Consider the following 24,785-nt stretch of genomic DNA (forward strand, 5'->3'; position numbering starts at 1 on the left):
GTGATAGTAACCCCCTCTGTTACATTCTGTACTTTCAGAAGAAAATGTATCACATTCGCCTATTCCCTGACGACCTGCCTTGATCCTCTTTCTTTCTCTCTCCCTCTCGGACACACATGCACCACACAGCTTCTCTCCCAGTAACTCTAAACTAGCAGGTGCAACTGAGTTAGCAACAGATACACTTAGTTTTGGGCTCTCTGGCCATTAATCAAATCAAAAATGCTATGATTGCTCATTACGAGTGTATATTTAAGTCCCTGTTATTGGTCCTCTGCGAAACAGTCAGTAGCCAACTGTTGCTCGTCACACTGCATCCTGCCCGCTGCTTCCTCATCAGAGACAGAAGAGTGTAGTCACAGAAATACATGAAAGACAACATCAGAAACATCGGCCAGTATGGCCTAAGGCACACACACACACAGAGCAAGAGACACTCACAAGGCAGGTAGACAGGTAGGCCTCATTGGGAGTGGTATGCGGTTCCCGGAGTGATAGTGTTACAGTCTGTGCATCCTGGACACATCCCCATTTTCCCTGCTCATCCAGCATTCAAATGCATCTTACAGATACTATCCGTTGCCCCTCGTTACATCATCCTTTTAAACAAGTTAGAAGACTGGACAGAAAAAGCTGTGTTGTCCGTTTCATTTTTGTTTGCTTGTTTTGAACCGGGACAGCAATGGCTTTGAGGAAGTCAGACAGCAAGGCAGCAGATTAGTTTTCCCATCTGCATAGAGACTGACTGATAAAGCTTTAATGGCAGGTGAATGTGAACTCAGGAAGCAGGAATAAGGAAAAACTGCAACTCAGTGATGACTGTAGGGTGGCCCTGCGCAGAAGCATCGCTCTACATATTACACACAAGATGAAGTGAAAGAATTGCAGGAACAGTGTTACTATTATCATCACAAAACCAAACTCAATAAGTTATTTATTTTCTAACTGGCCGAAGAACATATATCTGCTATACGCTTACATCCTTTTTTCTTACACATACGGGAAACTGTATTGCACCAATGCACAAGTGCAAGCTAACAATAGAGATTATCCTAAGCGTTTAAGATCTAGGTTAAACGTGGATATTTCAGTTCATGTTTACAACTATCAGGAGGCTGCATGTTCTTCCCACACTGCTCTCATAATGTCGGTCCTTACGGTTTTAGAAATATTCTTTGTAAAGCTTAAAAGCTTGTGGTTTCGCTATTTATCATCTTCCCAGTCCCAACCGCATCTTCCTCTAATGCACTGGAGACACCAGTCCACCGGAATGCACTTTAAATGGAAACCGAGTCGACCCGACCGCATCCCGGATAAGCTAATTCATTTTCTCGAGTTTCGTCAATTACAACTGTAGGGTCATTGTTGCTTGTAAGGCAGTTAAAACAACCCAAATAGCCTTGTTTACCAGCTCTAACACCACGAAATTGAGCCGAGGGTCAGATCCAGTGCTGCTGCTGCTGCTGGTGGTGCAGCTGCTAAAAGCGACGCGGAGGGAGAGAGAAATATATAGCCCCCCTGTGTTTTTTAAACAACAAACTGATAGTGTGTACTTACCTTAACAAGGTGCCACCTCACCGGACAAATTCCCGAAACATGTCTAATAATCAGCCTTTTCCATTTAAAAGGAGTGAAGTCCTCGGACAGGCGCAGAAGTGACACACACCGTGAAGCTACGGCGGCTTCGGGAGCTACTGTGTGATGAAACCGTACACCTGTTTTCAACGCGCATGGATGTTGTGCCAACCCTGACTGAAGGCTACTCCCTCTCTCCCGGGGGGTCACTGGGCCTCGGGCAGCAATGCGGTGAAAATAACCTGTCCCCTCTCCTTAAGACACTCCAAGGAGAAGGCGGCACAATTAAGTTACCGCCTGCCTTTCTTTCTCGACTACATGCGCGAGCCGCGCCGCAGTCCCGACCCTAGCGACTCTGGAGAAGAGAAGCGGCGTCAGTCCAGAAATGGACCGGCTCTGCCTCCGTTTCCGTTTTTCGTTATTAGTGAATGATGTCTTGGCTTCGTTCGCAAAATGGCCTCTGTTATTTTCATTCAGCAACAGTCTACCGCGAGCTTCTCATTGGGTCTGCGTGTAGCCATGGCAACGCCCGTGGTTCAATCAGTGTTTGCAGAGGACACACACAGCACACAGCACACGGGAGGCCTGTGTACGGCTCACTAACAGGAAAGTGTCACTTTGCCTTCTATCTGCAGCAGTAACACACAATAGACTGACCTCAGATATGAGGCGGGGTGCTGACGGTTTGTTTTAATGGTTAGACCATGACAATAACACAGGCTACGGCTCGAAGCCTAAATAGGAAATGATTCATAGATGTTTGCTAGGAATAACTTTGAAGCTGTGTTAAGATTTATATCTATGCTGTCCTGGTAGCATTTTGTCCTTTGGCTTGTAGGTTTAAATGAGTTTTTGTAGCTACCATGTCCCTACCGTGAGCTGTAGGTATTTGCTTCTAGACACATTTGTTTCTACTTTTTATTATTATTATTTGGCAGCAAAATCCTGTAATTATCAGGAAATACTCAGCTGTGATAGTGTGGGTTTATTTGAGTGCTGACCATAACCTGTATATAAAAGATGCACATGTCCACTATGACATCATCTGGCCATAAGTTTGACATTTTGGCATGCGCCATCTTGGATTTTTGATGATCATATTTGGATATAAGTTTTGAGCTCTGTGTCATCAGCTAATGCTAGCTACCTGTTTTGCGGTTTGGAAAAGGCCTTGGAGGGGACTGGCGTCGGCTCTTGGGATGGGCAGATACCCATGTACTTATGAGAAGTGAATAAATTGAAAAAGAGAGGTAGGGTGAGGGATAAAAATGAGAACAAACTTGTAGCTTGTTGTGCAGGGGGGTCATATATAGACAGAGAATCAAAAAGGGAGTGTACAAGGTGTGGTCCTGGATTTAAAATTTAGATCAATTATCTAAGGTGAGATCTAGGAGAAAGCCAGCAGCTACAGCTGCTCAAAGTGGCTACACTCTTTATGTATGACTTTAGGCTATACAAAACTCAAAACAGGTCAGTTTTAATTGTTTTAAACGCTCATTGGCTAACGACTTGTCAGTCACATAATATAATCCTCCTCTCTGACACCAGACTTTACAAAATGGACTTCAGTATGCCCCAAAACACGCAACACAAGTCAGTTTTTACAGAGGTAAAGGGAGAGAGCTGTCATCTCATAGACTTCTGTAGGACCTGAAGCCTTTCATGCAACTACAGGTGTCGCCCCCTGGTGGCTGTTAGAAAAGAATGTATATTTAGGGCACTGATGCATTGGCTTCACTTTGGAAGCTATGTGCATTTCCCCATCCGAGCCCCTGCTCTGAGTTTAACTGTCTGTAACACACCCAGATATTAAATAATATATAAACTTGATCTACAGTAGGCCTTTATAGCCAACATAAGATATTCTTTATGCACATTTAATAATTTGTTTTTAATGTGTCCAATAATATCTATCTATCTATCTATCTATCTATCTATCTATCTATCTATCTATCTGGTTCAATACCTCTTTGTTGTGGCTGGTCTGTTTATCTATTTAGGTCTCAGTGTAACAGAGACAGACTGCAGATGTGGTGTAACTCTAAAGTGAAAGTAAGCAGCTTATTGCTCATAAATTCTTAAAAACCTTTTGAGGGCCATTAGAGATGGTCTAGCGAGTTGATACAGAATCACACACAAAGCCAAAAATTTGAGTTGTTGTAATTATCTAGTAATATGAAAATTATTGAAAAAATTATATGTAGGGTTTTCATCTTTAGATGATGCCAAATTTATGTTTAAACTATGTCTTGCTTTGATTTTCAAGTGAGTTTCTTTACTATAGTGCACATTTCTGATACAAATTCACTGTTTAATGCTTCAGTAAGAGTGACTATTATTTGTGTCATCTTATAACTTCAGTCACATTAACAGCATTTCATCAGCAGCGTTAAAGCTGAGGTGTTATGTTGCCGTTAACACATCCATAAAGAGCCCTTTCTTCTGTCAGCTTTAAAGCTGTACGAATTTAGAGCATTATTGATGGCTGACCTTTGTGAGGTGTCAGCAAGACCACATCTGTTAGTGTGTATGTGTGCATATGTGTTTCTGCGAGCGCGCGTGTATGCAGGCATCTGCTTGGTCTTTTATCACCAGCACTCATGTGCTGTAAAAGCAGCCCTTACTGTCTGTTACTGTGGTCAAGAGGGTTCCTTTTTATAGGTGATATGTTATCCGCTGGCATACTATCAGGCATGCATTCTTACAGGGCCAGGGAAGACGATGATGATACATTGTGTCTGGTATGCAGAGATCCACAGGAGGTACAGGTATAGACATACTGAGGGAAGAGGCTATGGACTTTGAAAATTGAAGTAATAGAAATGAAATAACTAGGCTAGAATGCCCACCTGGACTAAGCACTTGATTAGGTAGGTAGGTTTCAGCGAGTCTGTGTAAATTGGAGCCTCAGTTTCCTGTTCTTAGCTGACATGTGTTGGCGCTTTTAAGTTCAATGTGCTGTGTGCTCTGAGATGCTGTTCTGCATACCTTGGTAGTAACAAGTTGTTATTTTGACACAGTGTAGCCATCTGAACCTCTGGGATCAACAAAAGCATTTTTTTCCAGCTCGGTGGATTTCTTTTTGCTCTTTCTCAGACCACTATCTATAAACCATAGAGATGGTTGTGTGAGAAAATCCCAGCAGATCAGCAGTTTCTGACGTTAGCCACTGGCTTAACCAACCACACCACATTTAAAGTCACTTAAATCACCTTTCTTTAAAGCTTTGAGCTTCAACGGAACATCTTGACATGCTTAAATGGACTGAATTACTGCCATACGATTGGCTTTTTTGATATTTGGAGTTGAAGAGATGTAGCCAAACAAAGTGGTCAATGAATAGAATTGCAGGAATCCTTACCAATCTCCCCTGACGTTCAAGAGTCATCCTCAGTGCAGGCGACTCTCATAGTGCATCATTCATTTAGTCAAGTCTTAAATGCATTCCAAATACTCACATTAAATACAAGACACACTGACGCTGGCCACAGCCAAGAGACAACACACTGTATGTCACACACAGTATCTCTGTACCTAACCTTTAAACAACTGCAAGTGTTTCATTTTCTCGTGTCTACAGCTACATCATACTGTAGAACTCATTCTACATAAAATACATAAAAGTTCCCACATGACTCCCTCATAATCTACTGATGTGTTTATTTAATAACTTTATTATATTTTAATGAATCCATGCAAAATGACACTTTCATCATGGACACTCACTGTTTTTTCCTGGAATGTGGTGTTTGAGGCGTTTTTTGTAGCCCTAACATACAGTGTATACTAAAAGCACCCTCGCAGTCTCTCTCAGAATAGCCCACGGGACAAAGGACAGCAGGGTGGCACACTGATCTTGTGAGAAAATGACTTTTATCTGAACAGTGGCACTCTGTCACATCTTTCAGCCATTGCTATCCAAAGAGATCCACATTTGGAACAGCTGATACTGAGGTCCACTCGTCTGGCCAGTGTTAAACAAGTGGTACAGAATGAGTGCATGGCGTATGAGTACAGGAGGACATTGTCTGGGAATGACATCATGCTACTTTCACTTCTATTCCTGGCTTACTTTGATGTCTAAGAGCTGAGCAGGTGAAATGCCAAAGCAGATCTGTAAGAGGGCGATGATGTTGAAGTCTACGTCCTCTCTCTGTTTAGCAGAGTCATTAAAGACAGCTCAAGTATTAAAGTTAATCTTTGACCCCCTAACTTCCATTTGCTCTTATTTATTTTACCCAGCATGACTGCAGTTAGTCAGATATCTATCTTAATCAAGCTAGCTATTTCTACAGTATTTTACTTGGTTAAGAGTCAGTTTCCACCTTACGCAGATAGAATCGAAAGGGGAAAAAAATCTTTCAGCCTCCCATCAGTCATCCAGTGGATGGTGTAATTTACCATGAACCCAGCACTTTGGCTTCTGCCCTGCTCCTGTGCTGTAATCGGTCAGAAAGAGTGAACATTGCCCAGTGTAAAAGCCAGTGTCACTCATGACTCTTCAGTTTGAATAAAGTATTGCTCTTCCAGTGCTTTGACAGATGTTAAGGAAACGCTGATGCAGCTGAAATAAAAAAAAATGGTGCATGAGAGAAGTTCAGGAATACCAGAGAATTGAAATATAATAGCAATATAAAGGACTGTGTAGAGCTCAGAGGACGAGAGGGGAACCACAGGTTGATGCCATAATTACAAAATTATACTTGATAGCATGTTGCTGCATGCAGAAATTGAATTAAATTATTCTGCAGACGTGAAATGCTGAGCATAACCCACCCACACTGTCGTGTTTATTATATTTCGAATTAATTAAACAGATTACGCATTTCAGCCTTTTTCCTCAACCATAAATTCTCACCTAGGCTCACTCAGAGGCAGATTCTCAGACTCTTATTGCCATTTGGATGATAAAATCAATCATGACTCACTTTTGTAGCATACTGCTACAAAACCGCTGCCGATTCGGTTTTTGATATTTTGCAATTACCAGTAATCCAATAGTGCTGAAGATGTTTGGCACAGTCAGACTGGAGGGAGAGGAAGAAGATGCAGGACTAAATTAATTTTCTGCAAGATTTCCCATGCACGTGTTTTCAGTATTGTAATAGAGCTCACAAATGAATTTGCTGACTCAGTGGCTTTAATAATCTATGTGTAGCTGTTTGGAAATGCTCCCGGCAGTGTCTTTGGTCTGCTTGCAGTGCTTGTGAAGTCTTCAAAAAGTCCACTAATCAATATGTCCTATAACAACAAAGGATAAAATGACTATGTGTATTGTGTAAATTGCCAAAGCTACAGATTATTAGGCCTGACTCTGCAGTACTGTTGAGCTTTTTAGGCTAATTTCGCTAATTGTTTTGATGGTACTGTCCTCAGGTTCCACTCTCATAAACTCCTCTTTCAGGGAACTGTTTTCATTAAGATAAATTGAATAGAATAAAACAATATTGGACTTCACTAAAAACACAGAAGCCAAAGCAATCTCTATTTCTGAAGAAGCTGAGGTCTTTTAATATTTGTTGGATGATGCTCAGCATGTTTTGAGTCCGTGGTGTCCACGGGCAGCAGACTGAGAGTAGAGGGCATCAACAAACTGCTGCTGGCCCAGTAGGATCGTGGCTGTAGAGCTTGACGCTCTAATGTCAGTGTCAGAAAGGAGGATGCTGTCCAAGTTAAGGACAGTTTTGGATGCTTTACACCCTTTCCATGTCATGTTGGCCAGTCACAGCAGCATTTGCATAAAAAGACTCCTTCCACCACAATGCAAAACAGAATGCCACAGGAAATCGTTCATTATGGCCATCAAACTCTACAACACCTCCCTTTGACATCCTGAACTATTTTTTCACTTGCCATTTTTTGGATACGCTACCTTCCCAGCACCACAATTCAGAGAGACAAAGTTAGGTACTAGCTGTGTTTCCCTAAACTATGATTTAGCAACTATTGAGCAATCAGAGGCCAACAGAGGGTGTAGCTATATAATGAACACTGTAATTACCGCAGCAGGGCACAAGGATGCGTTTAAGATAACTACTAACTTCTGTCTATATCATTCCCTCTTCTAATTTGTGTGAAGCTACACAGGGCGTCAAACTTACAGCTGACATACAGAGATAATCTTTTAAAATGGAAAATAGTATGCTTTATAGAAGGAAATAGCCAAATACTGGACATGTTAAGCAATGTCATCAAGATAATAAAGATGTCATGTCTCTTTCACTCTGAATGCTGGTAAGTTTCTCATGTTGTAATAAACGTTTAAGGCAAATTAAAGTTCAGCTTTCACCCAATTTGAATAACCAAATTATCCTCACCCTTTAACCCATCATTATGGAAATCATTAAGTCCTCATAGGCCTATCTCTTTTTTTAGCCATGATAATACATGAATAGGCTCTTTAACACCGTTCTATTGAGTGAATCAGTGTTAGTCTGTTATTTAGTAGTTCCCACTGTGGTCCAGACTGAAATATCTGACTAAATATTGAACAGATGAGCCATTAGGTTTGGAAGACCTTTCCATTGTGTCCAGAGGATGAACTGAAATGACACTGGTGTTCCAGTGTCTAACATCTACCCCTCCTGAAAGGGTAGCAGTAAAGTGAATCATTATGTGTGTTTTGTCCAGTGCCTTCATTTATGATGGCCTGCAAAAATGAATGGCATTCCATCAGTGTCAGATGGATTATTACACTTAGTACTGTGTAATCACATGCATGTGTAATTGTTGTCTTGTCAGTGTTATGAAGACTGCAACACCATTAAATCTGATCTAACCCTGATACTGAAACGCACAATCTTACATTTGAAACCTTTGGAACCGCATCCAACTCTCTCCTTTTCCTTATCAGGGCATGGAAGGACGGCAGACTATCTTGTGCTCCTTACGCAACATAGCTACCTCTTCATGTTTCCCACGTGCGTCTTCTAAGCGTAATTGCTGACAGACTCTCTGGAACACATTTCTAATACACCTCTCTACTCTTCACTGTGGGTAAGCCAGGCTTCTCCTGTGTGACCGCTGAGTGGATTGATAAGTGGTGCTGCGAAATGTGGCCGGTTGCTGATGCGAGCTTTGTGAATATGCCAGTTGGCAGAGCTAACGCAGAAATGAGAACCAACAAATACAAAAGCAAACTTGATAGATGTGGAGCTGGGTGGGGGACCCTGACAAAAAAGAAGATAATGGACTATTAGCAAGAGCATTGAGAGAGTATGGAGAAGTAGAAAGTATGAAAAGTGACTGATAGTTAGAGGTGCTAGTCAAGTGGGGATGCCAGCTGGCTCATAGTTAGCCATTCCTCACACATCTAAGTGTTTAGTGAGGATAGACACCCCTTCTCAGCTCAGAGCCTGAGTGTTTGGAGAGTCTTTGGTTGATTTTGTAAATGATTAGCTTACATTGTAATCAAAGGCCAAGGATGGAGTCTTATTACAGTTCAATTTAAGAAGTATTGAATATTTGATAAGTTAACACAACATCTCTACTACTAACTACTGACAGTATAAACATTTCAAGTGTTTGCAAACTCTTTTAGCAACCGCTTTTATTTTACCATGTAAAATAGCAGAGTTTGGTCCATAATGACACGATAGCATCACGCTGTCGCTGCACATTTTTCTGCTGCACATCCACGATTGTACTGAGATCTGGTGACTTGCATGATCAACAAACCAGTTTGAGATGATATGACACTTGTGACATGACGACGCAGCCAGCAGGGGATGGGTACACTGTGGTCACAAAGCAATAGACATGGTCAGCAACAATACTTAAGTAAGCTGTGGGATTTAAACAACTCGCATTTATTATGCTTGTGATTATTTGGCCCCCCGCCCCTCCGCTTCCTTTAAGGTGTGTTCATGAACAAGTTGGAGCCCAAAGTGTGCCAAGAAGATATCTCCTACTTCATTACATCACAATTAGTTGCCTGAATGGTTGATACAAGGCAGGATTGATCCGTGTCTTCATGTTGTGCATGCAGAAATTGAGCATCATCAGCCCAGGCAACATTTATCCCATATTCTATTGTTCAGTTTTAATGAACCTGTGTAAATTATGACCTCAGTTTCCTGCACTTAGCTCAGCAGAATGGCACCCTGTGTGGTCTTCTGCTGCTGTAGATGCTCTTCTGCATACCTTGTTTGTAACTTGTGTTTATTTAAGCTACTGTTGCCTTCATATTAGCTTGAAAACTCAAGCCATTCTCCTCTGACCTCTGAGGAGCTTGCTAACAGGATATTTTCTCTTTAAAATGTGTTGTATAATATTCTGTAAAAGTATAATCTTAAATCATCCCAAACTGTTGATCATGCAAGTAGGCTCGCTGTACTCAAATGTACAGTCACCAGATCTCAGTACAATCGTGGATGTGTGGCAGACAAATGTGCAGCGTGATGCTATTGGGCCAATATGGAGTAAACTCTCTGCTATTTTACATGGTAAAATAAAAGAGGTTGGTTTGGAAACACTTAGACACGATCTCAACTCTAAAGCAGTGTTTACGCCGTTAATAGTTAGTAATAGAGATGTTGTGTTAACTTAGCAAATACTGAATATTTCTTTTCAAAGCTTTTTTTTCAGTTGTAGTGAGACCCCATCCTTGGTCTCTGAGTTCAATGTAAGCTAATTATTTACAAAATCAGCAAGCAATGAGAGTGTAGCAGTGAACCATTATGCCAAAAGTCTACAGTCTAAGCCTACAGCATGATGGAACAATTGCACTGCTTTCCTTTGCAATTTAGAGCTACTAATCCTGATTGAACATTTTAATCATAAATTTATTAAACCATTTTCACATTCTAACAGTGAGTAATTATTGTAATGCTCCTGAACAGCATTGGAAATGCTACCTGGGGATAGCAGAATCAGCACCAACACTAGCTCTTTCCTTCATTTCCTTGCTAATGATCCTGTTAGTGGAAAGTATTTATGAAAAAAAAATCTGTCCTTGATTTATGGGAAGTGCTGTAAATCCTCCTCATAGATTTTCAGCTTCTTCTCAAGCCTGTAATTAAGTAATGGCTCGATTAATCCTACCAAACCTGGGGGGAGCAGGGATATTTATTAGAAGCCAACAGGAGGAGATTAATACAGGTCAAACACATGATGGTGTTGGTAGACAACTGTGCAGTCACAATCACGACAACGCACAGTTTGCAGTGGGATTTGAAAACTAGGCGACCAAATAAAATGTCTAAGTTCAGTCAGAGACCAACAAGGGGATCCAAACAGTAGCAAAAGGGCAAAGTGTTTTGTGTATGAAAAAACAGTGCTTACTTTTAGTTTGCCTAAAAAGGGAGAACTGCAGACAGGACTGTCAGCAAATATTGACTATCTCATTCATCAAAATACTTTTCCTCTCAATTTTCAGTGTCCTTCGTTCTGGTTCTGTTGCATTAGGAGTAAAGCAGTCTGTCCATTTTTTTTTTTCCGGTGTGAGGAATGTGACCCCTGAAACTCCCTCTTCCTTCTTTGGTAACATTGCTGCTCTGCTACATCAAAAGAGACCTAAATCGCTAAATCAGTTTTGACCACATGACCCAGAAAAATATTTGTGTTTAGCCCAAAGGGGATGAACTTCACACAGCAGTGAATGAAAGTATTTTATTTAATTTATCAGCTGAAAACAAGACATGTAGTAATTACTGCGTTGAGCCTAAATCGTTTTTTTTTCTGTTGTTTTTCTGTTTTAGGACAATCTACCCTGTTGGACATTAGTTATATTGTAATTACACATTAATTACATGAACAATACTAAAGGAGGATCTGCAGGTGACTGTACTTTAGGATGCTCTTACATTAGAATTAAAAAGACTGAAAAAAAAGTATTCTAAATATAATGCCCTATTTTTAACATAAAAGCAAACCACTGAATCTCAGCACTCACTCAGTCTGCTTGGCTCTTTAAATCAAGGCATTTAGTCCCATCTGCTAACCATAACAGGCAGGCTGGGTTGTTAAGACTGCCAAAGCTTAAGGTGTTGGAACAAAGCTGTGGCTGCCTCCTTTACTTTAAGGCTGGCGCTAGAAAGGTGTAATCTCTCTTTGAAAAGGCCACATGTCCGACAGCATTTATCACACAGCGAAAGCTCAGGTCTCAGCTCTTCACAGAAAGGCTCGCAACCTTGGAAAACTTGGGTCGTGGGTCAGCTCGGGCACTGTTTGTGCTGTAGGCAAAAATAAAAATCTTTGCTGTAGATCGTGTCAGGTCAGCCTGAAAAAGCTGCACACTATCTGTAAGTCTGATTAGAAGGAAAGCCACAGCCAATTTTCAATTCATTAAAGCTGCTCTAATTTTTATTTTATTGTAACACAGAGTGATAAAGATGTGAAATTATCACATGACTGCCAGTTTACCTTCTCAACTACAGCCCTAAGACAAGTTCTACAAAATGTCTTTAACTACTGTTTCGACCCACAGGTGTTCAGTACGTGGACAAACAAACCTCTGATGCTGACTCACTGCCCAGACAGCAGTAGCTGCTGTTTGGTCTAAATGTGGCCCACATCTGCAGTTTTCTATGGGCCACTGAGAGAGATGACTCACTTTGACTCAGACAGACGTTCCACCTTAAATGAGCCAGATGGAAGGCTTATTGCAAATTTTTGGCCAAGCATAAAAAAACAGAACATTTTCTAACACTGTAACTGAGCATGAGAACGAAAATAAGTAGAGATTAATTCAAATGTGAAAGAAAGAAAATTAGCAAAAGGAAAAGAAACGCTACTTGCAAGACAACATTTTAAAATTTCTAAAAACAAGAAGCTGATTTCAGGTCCTTCAGATCCATGCATGCATATTTGTCTGGCATTTTTTTCAAACTGTGCCTCTTACACACTGAATATCACTGAGCTGCACTGCACACTGCAAAGAGTTAAGAGTATGGTAGTAGATCCATGCTGCTGATTCCAATTCAGTATTGATGTCCTGTCACCCCCGGGGACTACTTCTAGTGAGAACAGACCCGAGTCAGCACTTAGTGAGCACTAGCCAGTGATGAGAAACACTCACATGCAGTTAAAAAAAAAAAGTAATTATTTTGTTTATTCCTCCACAGCACTCGTTTTAGTCAAAATAAGGAAAAAACTTAAAAATCTGAGTTTCCATGTGCGTGCAAACCTAAATTATCTGGCCACATCTCTGTTGTCTGACATCGGCTGCTCGTTTTCCTGCACTGAAGACAAAACAGCCGTTTCTGTGCAGGGTGACACATCATGCAGTCATCCGTGCTGAGCAGCTTTATTTTTTGGGTAACAGTATGCTGAATGCATATATTTGCACATTTTCGCTCACTAGCTTCTCAGCAGATGGCATAAATATGTGCATATATTTTGCTTGTCATTATTTGCCCCCCCTCCCCTCCGCTTCCTTTAAGGTGTGTTCCTGAACAAGCTGTGTGTCATGGGGCTGACAATAGTCGCAGAGCTGGGAGTCTGACCTCCAAACATCATTGGTCAGCAAACTGGGGAGGGGGAGATATGCTGCAGTGTCTTTTTTTTCTGCAGAGGGAACATGCTACAACATTGCTTCTACCGCCTGCACCTCTCCTTGTATGTGCACTAGCCGTTCCCTTCTTCCTCTTCCTCTCTGCAAAAATCTCTTCATTCCAGTTTTCCACTTCACCTACTGCGAGAATTTATCCCATCGGTGCTAAAAATGTCAGGCTAACAAAGACTTAAAGTAACACTGCTTGTCTTTTTTAAGTCCATACATGTCCACCAAACAATGGCAGTATGCTGCTATAAGACTACAACTCCCTACAACCACACGCGCAATCATAGTCTGGGAGCAAATAAATGGATGCATGTCCAAAAGCACAGGTGTCACTCAGTCAGTGTGTAGTGAGGGTTTGGACACGCTGAGGACGAAGATTTATTTGCGAGTTAAGCCTGTTGACATAATTACATAGCACAGGTTAACAACCGCTACAGCGAAGAGCCAAGAGGGCAAACTCACCTTTTGTGTTAGGGCATTCCAACACTCCGGAGACTCAATCTATAAATGAGGGAGAGGAGATTAACCCAAGCCGCACACATACTCCCACTGATGGAGCTGCTGCCTCCCACCAATTATCCCTTTTGCATGAGTGCATTCAATCACAAGCGCACGCACGACACGCACTGGCCGCAATCTGGCTACAGTAAGTGAAATAAGTACAGTAATGCCTGTCACTCAGTCCACAGGTAAGTAGGGGTGTTTCTCCTTATTCTTAATCCCTCATTCCAGCGCCAAGTTGTTCCTCTTGGTCAGAATCAGATGGTTACCTGATGGTTACTTTTCTTCTTCTCGCGAGCTGTTCACAGTGCATCTTATGGCAGAGGCTCCTGTTCTCATCACAGCCCTTTCCACTCCATGCGCCTTTGATCTCACTTCATTTGATTGCCCCTATTCCTGCCCCCCCCCGCTGAATCCTTTCAATCTATTCTTCCTGCTTTTATTTATTGCATTACTAGCTTGACCTCCACCAGCACCACCACAGTGCTGACCATGCTAGCTGTCTTCAGTTTTTACAGGTCTTCAGCAATCCAGGAGTTGGCACAAAGCCCTGTAAGCTGCCTCAGCTTAAGCGGTGGGGTAAACCAATCAGTGGCCTCAGGTCTGTTCCAGGAAGGACCTGCTCTGCAGCCCAATAATCTGAGGGGGGGATGAAGGAGAAAAGGGAGGTGACAGAATGGTGTGTTTACATATCTTCGCGTCTGACTACAGAGAGAAGAAGGCTTTTCTTTTTCCAAACTGAAGCAATGTAATGTTTCCTCCTTTTCATGCAACACAGCTGTCCTCATCCATAGCACTAATCCAGTTACTAGACAGAGTAAACATGCTGTGTTGAAATGTTGCTGCAGGGTCAGTGACCTTCCTTCATCCATCTCTGCATAATTAATCGATTAGCAGTGTGCAGGAGAGATGGAAAACGAAAAAGACAGGAAGAACGCTGACGCGGTCTGTGGAGTTTAAGAGATTTAAGATGTTAATCGCACGTTGCTACCTCCACATTTTAAAGATATTACTTATGTATGCAGTTCTATGATACTATAAATCCAGAAAGTGCACAGCTGCAGCTCTCTGAGGCTAAATGTTAACACGCTCACAGTGAGAATTCTTAGGATTGGTCAATTTTTTCCTCTTTTTTTTTATCAGGCCACAGTTAAAAAAATAAATAATGGGTGAAAATACAGGAATAGTTCAGTGAAAACGATTTCAGTAGCACTTCATTGCAGGTTTGAACTACGGCAGTGTTATATGGCAAAAGATGGGACATGCAACCCCTGCAGTATGATAATTGATGTTAAGACAATGAAAATGCTTTCGCTCAACTGGCACTTGTATCTTTATGCTTCCATAAAAAAAATAAAGGTTTTTATCTCTTTTATCTGAAATTCAGTTTAAAGAATAATTGTCAGTCTAACATTATTGCTTTTAATTTAATATATTTTTTAATGTGGTTCAAATGAACTTTGTGTCACTTAGCACCAACTGTAAGTAATTTCTGCTTTTCTATCACTGCTGACCTTTTAAAGGCCTGCCAGGGTGATTACCTTCAGATTTATAGGTATTTGGACTGCCTTGGTAATGCACTTAGCTGCAGCCTACAGCTGCAATGATAGTGATATATACTTTAAAATGAAATTACCTGCACTGTACATCTCTGGAGGAAGTCATACATCTTTAACTCCCTGCAATAAATAATTATGGCGAACTGTCTGAGATTACTCGGATTTGAACTAAAATAAATATAAAAATAAATGAATAAATATAATCAGCGTCACAGGTTGCAAGAGTCAGGAGTGAAATAACATTGATGTTTCATTTATGTCCATAGTGTAGATATGATTGCCTTCTGAACTGTGGTGTTCTGGGTCCTTACCAAAAGGCCTTCTTATTATTCTATTTTCTAATAGAATAATAATAAGAAAAGTTTATGCAAGCTCAGATAATATATTCAATTACAGCACCCTGCAAAACAGAAACAAAGCCATAGATTTTTAGCATATTATCCAGTCTCCAAAAGTTGAATCTGTTCATCTGGACGTAGCGTTTTGTGGGAGAAACGTTTCGTCACTCATCCAAGTGACTTCTTCAGTCAGACTGCAAGGGCAAGGGCGGATCTTCTATCTGGACTCTGACTGAAGAAGTCACTTGGATGAGTGACGAAACGTTTCTCCCACAAAACGCTACGTCCAGATGAACAGATTCAACTTTTGGAGATTTACTTTCCTGGATGATTGAGAATGCATCAAGACATATTATCCAGTATGTGTAACACACAATCTCCAACACAAAGATGCATACAAACTGTATAATACGGGCTCACTGACATTTGTTGTGTCATTCTGTCGCAAGACGTGTCACTATAAATATGTGCTGTACCCTGAAAGAGGACTCATAGCGCCCACCAACAAACAGCACAGCATTACTGTGGCCGTAAGATGATGGTTTAATAGCAGTGTTTTACTGCCCTCCAGTGGTTACTAACACCAAGTTCAGATTTACAATAACAAGATTTCACTTTGTCGTTCTGAGTAAGGACATATCAGGTCATGTAATGAGATGTCAGTTTGTACACTGCAGTGTTCCTGCAGGCCTCGGAACAATCAGGGAGAACTTGCTACTCTGTGAATAAATGTAATAAAAGTAAAGGAGAGAGAGAGAAACTGTAACGTGTGCTTTCTGTACATTTGTTCAGGGTGTGCTCTTAAATATAACTTAACAAAAACACAGTCTTAAATGACTGTGTTTATGCCTCTATATTGATTCTGCATCTTTTGGCTGGATCGGGAACATCTCGTTAGTGGTTTATCTAATACTTAATTTCTTTGTGTTGCATTTTCAGATGGGTTTTAAAAATGTCGAGTGTTGGAGAGATCCTAAGATGAAGAGGCAGACTGTTCCAAAGTTTGGGCACAGCAATCGCAAAGGCCCTAGCCTGTTTCTAGGGACAACTACAAGTGACTTATTAGCTGACCTGAGAGTTCTATTTGGAGTATTTTTAGCTAAAAGGTCTTAGAGGTATGACGGAGCTAACCCGTCATAGCTATTTTAGAGACTTAAAAACAAGCAATAACATCTTAAAATCAATTCTACAACATACTGGAAGCCAGTGTAAACGAGCCAAGACTGGACAGATATATTCATGTTTACTAGTGCCTGTCAAGAGTCGGGCAGCTGCATTCTGAACTAGCTGAAGATGAGAGAGCAGAGCAAGGCTGATACCAAAATAAAGACTATTACATGTATGAATGGCCGTGAGGGAGGTCGTGTAGGAAAAGCTTTAAAACACAGTTAAAAGTTCAAAATTAAGTCCTACAGATTTAACAAAGTTATGCAGTGGGCCGGATTGGACTCTTAGCAAAGCCAATTTTGGCACCCGGGCCTTGTGTTTGTGACCCCAAATCTAAACCTTATCAGGGTAAGGGAAACCATATCCCACAGGTGTGTGGTTCACTTGCTGTAACAAGTGCTTAGCTATGAGATGCTACTCCTCTTAAAAGAGAAACAGCAGTTTTTTTGGATAGTAAAAACCTCATATTTATTTTGGTCCTGTCACTCTAATAAGTGTGCGTACCACATGTGAACTTTGGGCTACCTAAATGACATCTGACTAGTTTCATATCCTAAAAAAACCTAACAAACAAACAAACAAAATAAATAAATAAATATAATGTAAAGTAACAAAATTATTCTTTTAATAACTTATAACATAATAACTATAATTAATTAATAATTTAAAGGATGCCTAAAAGATAAAAAAGAGAAATAACTACAACTGTCTGTTGTTTGAAAGTACCTGCACATATTTACGACACTTTTCCTACACAGCAGTGTATTTGCTCAGGCGCATCTCAGTCGCTGTTTAACTCACCGCAGATGTTAAATATGTTTGAAGAAACAGTTCCCGATTTAATTTATGAAACCACCGACAAATGTTTCAGAAGGCACGAACATAATAGACGCCGGCTGGGTGTCATCTGACTCAACCTGTTTACACCACGCCTTCCTGAATCCTGTCTACGGTCTACACGCAAGTCCAAAAAAATATGTTCGGAAACTAGAGACGTTAAATCACCCGAAGTGTCTCTGGAGTGTAGGATATGATGCATATAAATTTTATGCAAACTTAATATCTCAATACTGTGGCTATCCGCCTGCGTAAAATGGTTAGGTCTCCAGTGGATCCCCACCACCGAAGAAGAAGCGAAACCAGAGTTTCGTTTCCTCATAAGCGCCGCTGTGGCTGTGTGCATTCAGCGATAGAAGCTGTGCAGCTGCAAGAGGGGATCTTCTATCTGGACTCTGACTGTCGAAGGTATTGTGCAATGTCCACATCTGGTAAGGAATCTTTATGGACTGCATTCAAAATATTAGTGTGCTTGTAACGTCAGCGTGGCAGCGCTGTAGTCACCCGGTAATTACGAGGCCGGATATTTTTGAAAGCTTTTAAAGTTACAGAACTGCGCAAAGGGCTGGATCCACCTCTCATCTCTTTATATTTTGATAGGAAATACGAAAAAGTTGCCGCGACTTATTGAAACATGAACGGAAATACAGTGTAAAAGGTAAAAACAACGAGCTTGACAGTGAATATTTGGTATGATCACCTTTACTTTAAACAAAGCCTGAGCTCTCTTAGGCAGCTTTCTTCTAATATCTTTAGGTAGTCTTCAGGAAAAGTTCTCCAGGCTTCTTGGAGGACGTTCAGAGCTCTTCTTTGGATGTTTCTGCCTTTTGTTCTGTTCTCTGTCGAGATGATCCCACACTGTTTCAGTAATATCGAGGTCTGGGCTCAGTGAAGGCCAATCCATGACTCATGATCTTTTATTGTTTATTTTTCTATTCAGGCTTATCTAGCCTGTACTGCACGCAAAGTCTAGCGAACTACTGCCCAACAATGTTTGGCTCCTTGGAAGCAAACTATAAAGAAATGAGGGATGGTCCAAGACTTTTGCACAACAGTGTTTACTAGTTCTACAGTGTAATGTCAGAATTTAAATCATTGGTACATTGTTTTTGTAATTTTCCCAGTATAGCAAATATTATATTTTTATATAAACAAATTGTGTAGAGTTATAATTGCTATTAATATGGACGAAATTTAAAAAAAATGAATAAGTAAGAAAAACATGTCTCAGTTCCACTCAGCTCCACAGAGGGCTTCTCAGCCTTTTCTTTAGTCTTAGCATCCCAGCAACAAATTTCAATGCAAATCCACCCTTCTCTCTTCTTTAAAGTTCTTTGAAATGATGTGCGCCCATCATGCCCGTCTCCTGTCGTGGATCCTCGTCACGTGTTGTGTTTTGACGGGACCGTACCATTGCGATGCCTCTGAGAAGAAGACCTCCTGCTATGTGGAAGACGGCCGAGCTGACTGCAGTCGCCTCCGCCTCAGTGCGATCCCTTCAGACCTTCCCAGGAACATCACCAGCCTGGATGTGTCCCACAACATACTGAGAGGGATTACCCCGCCGTCACTAAGCCCGTACCCTGGCCTCCTGCACCTCGACGCCGGTTACAACAGCATCACCAAGGTGGACGCGGGTTTGTGCCAAACACTGCCTCTGCTGCAGACGTTGAACCTGGAACACAATCAGGTGCATTTGCTGAAGACTGGAGATATGAGCCACTGCACCAGACTGACATCGTTGGACTTGGCTAGTAATAGACTAAAGCTGCAGGGAGAACCCTTCTCGTCACTGCAGGTATGGATATGTCGGATCACTTAGATGGCTAATTATCGTTTGACTCAATTATATTTCAAGGCCAAAAATTGTACATTTGCTCTCGATTATTAATATGACAGCTCTGTTTCAGTTTGTTTTCTTTTTTATCACTCAAATCATCAGTGATCAGTGTTTTGGGGATTTAGGTTATACAGCCTGCTGCCCAAAGCTTGCTGCCATTTGTTTAATATTTACAGATGTGTTGGTATCCAAACAAACTAAATTTGGGGTAAAGAGTATGTGTGTGTGAGGAAATGTGGAGCTTCCTACTTCCTCTGAGAGAGATATTGAAGCAGGTTTGGCATATAGCATGGAAAGGTCAAGTGTATTAATTTCAGTTCGATTTTCCCAACTTCCCATGATTAGCAGGAAGTGAAAGTTCCTGCGTTTTTTTTCCAGTCTTATTTGATGGTCTTCTTATATGCACATATATACATCAACTTTTTCTAAACTAACTGTTACAGCAGTTGTCAGCTGCTGTTTCATCACGGATTCTGTCTTCCAATCATCTTTTAGGCTGGGATGCATTTGTTGCTTAGCACATTTCTTCCAAGCCACATATTTCATATGCGTGACTCACCCCCACCACAATAAACTCTGACAGTCTTTTTCCACTTGCTTCAGCCAGTCTTCATTGTAGCCTTATTTCCTTTTTTTAATGGTTGTTTCCATTAAATTACAAAATCTGCACCACTTATATCTTTGTGGTGACTTGTAGTTTTCTCGGTTTTGCATGCATCTGCAACAAAAGACGGGCACATGGTAACCTGCACTTGATGTTTCCTGGTTTCTTCACAGCCACTAGATAAAAAAGCCAGACTTTTTGACAAAAAAGCATCTGTCCTGCATTGTTAACTTTGGGAAACAAGAGCCAGTGAAAAATGTGGGACGCTTTCTTTATGAATGGAACGATGGTGGTGTTGGGGGGGTTATCCCCCCGTACAGTGCAGTCAGTCCCTAGAGAGTGGGAAACCTGATCAGCCTATGAGAGTGCTGCAGATATTCTCATGCATTAATGCTAACCCACACTTCTGTGCAAAAAATTTGCACAATGGCAGAAGAACCCTTTGGAGTTTCTCTGCCATTCTTTAATTTGTACTTAATGGAAATAAAGGCAAATAAGAACAGTTAAAACCTAATAACTATGGACTTTCCTGCAAAAGTAATACACATGAGTAACGTAAATTCCACCTACCATCAAAATTAAAATAAAATAAAACAATCATAACAATAATTTAAAAAAAGAGCCGAGAAGTTTAATATGAAATGGATGGATGGTGCATATGTGAGCTGTCTTTGTAGAGAGATGGAGCAAACTATCCTGTGACCTGAGAGAAGTGCTGCTTATGAAGTTATGTCTGACATATGCTGTGGATCAATTGTTTGCCTCTTGTGCACAGCATTTATTTTATTTTTATTTTTTTTTAGAAAGAGGGGCAATACATATTAATGAACATTTTAATAAATGTAAATATGCCAGATTATAGCCTTGGGCTAATTTCCATCTGCAGACCCTCTGGCAGGTTGGTGTTAAACACAAGTTAGTAAAAACATACAGAGACACTATTTACAGGTCATGTAACAGAGACAAAAACAGTCATCACATTATACTAGAACAAACAAATGACAAGAAGAGTGGACACAGAGGACAGCATAGATAACAATAACGGAAACACATCAATTATATTGCACAAACCCCAGTATTGCATATGCCCTGACTGTCGTGATATTGCGTTCACCCATTGCACTAACAGTTGTTTCCCTTTTAGTACAGTTGTTTCCCTTTTAGTCATTAAATAACCCTTCTTCTTGTCTCCCTCTTCTTTAATAATCCACAGAACCTAACCTTTCTAGATGTTTCCAAAAACAAACTGCAGTCACCCAAGCTCGGCTCTCAGCCTCAGCTGCCCAGCCTGGTGAACTTCAGCCTGGCATTCAATGAGTTCACCACTCTGAAGAAAGATGACTTTTCATTTCTTGACCATTCATCCTCTCTGCAAGTCCTCAACCTGTCATCTGTGCCTTTAAAAACAGTAAGAAACTTGTTTAATCCAGAAATGGGAAATGAAATTCCGTCAAAATCGGAACTGGCAGTAGAAAGTAGCGTTACTGTAGCATGTTGATTTCGGTTGTCTGTTTTGTTTCCGTTTTCCGTCTCACTAAAAAAATCTCTGTGATTGTTTGTTTGCAGTTGGAGCCCGGCTGCTTTCAGGCCATTTCAGGCCTGCGCACTTTAATCATGGATGGGGGCAACTTGGGAACTCTGATGGTTTCCAAACTGTGCTCAGAGTTGTCTGGGACAGCCATTGATGCTCTCTCTCTTCGGAAAATGAATCTGGTCATGGTCACAAACAAAACCTTTACGGGACTGCAGAAGACAAATCTAACCTTCTTGGATCTGTCCAGTAATGCCATGGGTCAAATTGAAGAAGGCTCATTTCAGTGGCTATCTAATCTTCAGACTCTAAATTTGTCGCACAATAACATCAAGCACCTGACCAACAGGACATTTCAGGGGCTCAGTAGATTGAAAAAACTGGCACTTACAGAAGCACTGGTGAAAGGTCGTACCTCTTCCCCAGTTATCGATGATTTTGCTTTCCAGCCATTAGGCATGCTAGAGAGTTTGATGTTACAGAGGACTGCAATCAGGGAAATCGGAGAGCACACCTTTGCAGGCTTGAAAAGTCTTAAAAAACTTGACATAAGCTGGATTAACTGTCCGTCACTCCGAAACATCACCAACAAGACCTTAGCGTCTCTTGCAGATTCACCAGTCAGATGGCTAAATCTCATAAATACAAATATAGCGCAGATCAATCCCGGAAGCTTCTCTGCTTTGAGAAACCTCACCGTTCTTCTTCTAGATTACAACCATATCAAGCAAACTTTGACAGGCAGAGAATTCGAAGGCCTAGATCAGGTTCAGGAGATTCACATGAGCAATAACTTCCAGTCAATTGACCTAAGCTCCAGTTCCTTTGTTAATGTGCCCAACCTTAGAGTCCTGACTTTGGGGAGAAGTCTTAAAGCTTTAGCCCTAAACCTAGATCACTCTCCATTCAAACCCCTGACCAACCTCTCTGTCTTGGATCTCAGCAACAACAATGTTGCTAACATCAAAGACAATCTGCTAGAGGGGCTTGCAAACCTAAAGGTGTTGAAACTCCAGCACAACAACTTGGCCCGACTGTGGAAGAGTGCCAACCTTGGTGGGCCGGTGTTGTTTCTCAAAGATGCGCAGAGGTTGGAATCCTTACAGATGGATTATAATGGACTGGATGAGATCCCACTGAAGGCTTTGAAAGGTTTGACTCACCTCAGGGAGCTAAGCCTTAGCAACAATCTCATAAACAGTCTCAAGGACTCTGTTTTCGATGACCTGAAGTCACTGCAGGTATTACGTTTTGAGAAGAACTCGATCACAAGCGTGAGACCTGAAGTGTTTCGTACTCCCATGAGCAACCTCACCCAGCTTATCATGGGCAGAAATCCATTCGACTGCACGTGCGAGAGCATCCTGTGGTTCGTGACGTGGTTGAATACCACAAATACGACGAGTGTGCCAAATGTCAGGGACGAGTATGTGTGCAACACTCCACGAGCTTACTTTAACCACTCCATCATGGATTTCGACCCCCTTTCTTGCAAAGACATGACCCCATTTCAGACTCTTTACATAGTGAGCAGCACAGCCGTCATCATGCTAATTGTAACCGCACTCACGGTGCGGTTTCATGGCTGGAGGATCCACTTTTACTGGAACATAATGATCAATCGCACATTAGGATTCAGTGATGCCAAAGTTGACGAAGGCAGAGAATATGAGTACGACGCTTATGTCATACGTGCAGAGGAAGACTCCAGTTGGGTGGAGAGGAGGTTGGTCCCTTTAGAGAATGAAAAGTGCCAGTTTTGTTTAGAGGATCGAGATTCAGTCGCTGGCATGTCACAGGTGGAATCCATTGTGACAAATATGAAAAAGTCCAGAAAAATCATGTTTGTCGTCACCGAAAGTCTCCTCAAAGATCCCTGGTGTAGACGGTAAATCAAACATACACTAGATTATGCTTTATTGTGACTTTATGTATCAGGTGAAAGCTAAGTAAAAGAAAGAAAACGGTCATGTGCAAGTCAGTTTTATCAAATTGTCCTTCCTTTGATTTAAAATCAGTACACTTACTCTTTTCATATAGTGTTTTTAAGGCAATAGTAGTTCATTTCAAGCAATATGTAGAACTTGTCCCTATTCACCTGTAGATTTAAGCTCTCCGAATTGCTTGTTTTTTACATATTCACACACTAACTCTATAACTTTGAGATCAAGCAGTCATTTATTTATTGCAAAAGTTGCAAAATTATCTTAGTCAGATAATATTGTTTAATAGAACAATGTCTTCTCTTTCTTGTCATCAGATTTAAAGTCTATCATGCGCTTCAGCAAGTCATCGAAGAAAGCAGGGACTCAGTCATCCTGGTCTTTCTTCAGGATGTGCACGACCACAAGTTGTTTCACTCACTCTTCCTCCGCAGAGGAATGCTACGTCCACGTTGCATTCTGGACTGGCCTGTCCATAAGGAAAGGATAGCAGCATTTCACCAGAAGCTTCTCATTGCGCTCGGCTTGACTAATCGGCTGAAGGACTGACTGTTTATCCTTGATAATCATGACAGATATCATTCTTACTTCCTTCAACAATAAAGACAGCATTTGAAGACCTCGAGTGTATTCTAAATGATGAATTTCACAACTCAGTGTATATCAGTAATGATGTATACAGGCAGAGACCGCCTTCACTTAACTTTAATGCACACCCAGTGATTTTATTCTACAAGCAGCTTAAAATATGACAGAAATCATTCCGTTTGGAAAAGAACCTCAGGGGTTCTTCTTAGTAGGCTTTAAAGGGTAAAAGAATTAACATTAGCTAGTGTTTGTATGTTCCTTCCAATTTCTGATTGTGTTGCCTTTTGTATAAACATTGCACTATATTACAAGAGTTGTATTTTTGCATAATAAATGCAATAAAACGATATAAATATTTTAAATAAAATATTAAATGTTTTATTAATAATATGAAAATCGTGGGATTCACACATTTATTGCTTGCTCATTTGTTACATGCTTCTTATTTTGTCATGATCCTGGGTCCTTTTGACCCAGCGTTTTGTGTTTTCTATTAGTGTCATTTTGGTTCTGTTCTTCCTACTGTTTAGTGTTGTTCTGTTCTGCCGTCTACTCCTGTGTTAAGTCCGCGTTTCCTAGTCTGTGTCTTTGTGTGTATGTGTTTCCCGTTTTATTGTGAAGGTCTGCGTCTGATGTGAGTGTTTTCAGTTTGCCTCCCTTGTCTCGTCAGGTTAATCTCTCCCAGCTGTGTCCCCCACCTGTGTGTATCTCCCTGTGTTCTCTGAGTGTATTTTAGTCGTGTCTTTTGTCTTAGTGATTGCTGGTTCGTCTGTGTTGCTCCCCGTCATGTCCTGGTGTATTC

General features: G+C 41.0%; 2 protein-coding genes across 23 annotated transcripts in view; one reads left to right on the forward strand and one right to left on the reverse strand.

Moving 5' to 3' along the window:
* Window positions 1-14,239, reverse strand: part of sorbs2a (sorbin and SH3 domain containing 2a) — a 61,659-nt gene extending 47,420 nt beyond the window's left edge. For 6 of the 20 annotated variants that reach the window (XM_025908376.1, XM_025908375.1, XM_025908383.1 and 3 more), the window contains exon 1: window positions 1,558-2,205. The gene's annotated coding sequence lies outside the window, so the exon portion shown is untranslated. Of the gene's footprint in view, window positions 1-1,557; window positions 2,207-13,537 lie in introns of those variants that run through there. The other 14 variants (XM_025908370.1, XM_025908371.1, XM_025908367.1 and 11 more) reach the window with 9 other exon arrangements.
* A 3,097-nt stretch (window positions 14,240-17,336) lies between these two features.
* Window positions 17,337-24,211, forward strand: tlr3 (toll-like receptor 3). 3 transcript variants are annotated; one of them, XM_019360096.2, is made up of 5 exons: window positions 17,337-17,885; window positions 18,808-19,275; window positions 21,135-21,329; window positions 21,488-23,340; window positions 23,713-24,211. In XM_019360096.2, the coding sequence occupies exons 2-5, from the start codon at window positions 18,817-18,819 to the stop codon at window positions 23,942-23,944; spliced, it is 2,739 nt and encodes a 912-aa protein (XP_019215641.1). In that variant the 5' UTR covers window positions 17,337-17,885; window positions 18,808-18,816; the 3' UTR covers window positions 23,945-24,211. The 3 variants fall into 3 exon arrangements, with proteins under 3 accessions (XP_019215641.1, XP_003449776.2, XP_025764171.1); XM_003449728.5 differs by having other exon boundaries at window positions 17,338-17,908; XM_025908386.1 differs by lacking the exon at window positions 17,337-17,885 and adding an exon at window positions 17,954-18,135.
* Window positions 24,212-24,785: the final 574 nt, after the last annotated feature.

This window comes from Oreochromis niloticus, linkage group LG6 (genome assembly GCF_001858045.2).
Source record: "Oreochromis niloticus isolate F11D_XX linkage group LG6, O_niloticus_UMD_NMBU, whole genome shotgun sequence".
In the NCBI taxonomy this organism is placed as follows: Eukaryota; Metazoa; Chordata; class Actinopteri; order Cichliformes; family Cichlidae; genus Oreochromis; species Oreochromis niloticus.

Excerpts from the sequence above, each read along its gene's own strand:
- tlr3 (XM_019360096.2), top strand. The coding sequence starts at position 18,817 with ATGATGTGCGCCCATCATGCCCGTCTCCTGTCGTGGATCCTCGTCACG. Across the intron at positions 19,276-21,134 it reads AACCCTTCTCGTCACTGCAG|AACCTAACCTTTCTAGATGT; the intron begins GTATGGATATGT and ends AATAATCCACAG. Across the intron at positions 21,330-21,487 it reads CATCTGTGCCTTTAAAAACA|TTGGAGCCCGGCTGCTTTCA; the intron begins GTAAGAAACTTG and ends GTTTGTTTGCAG.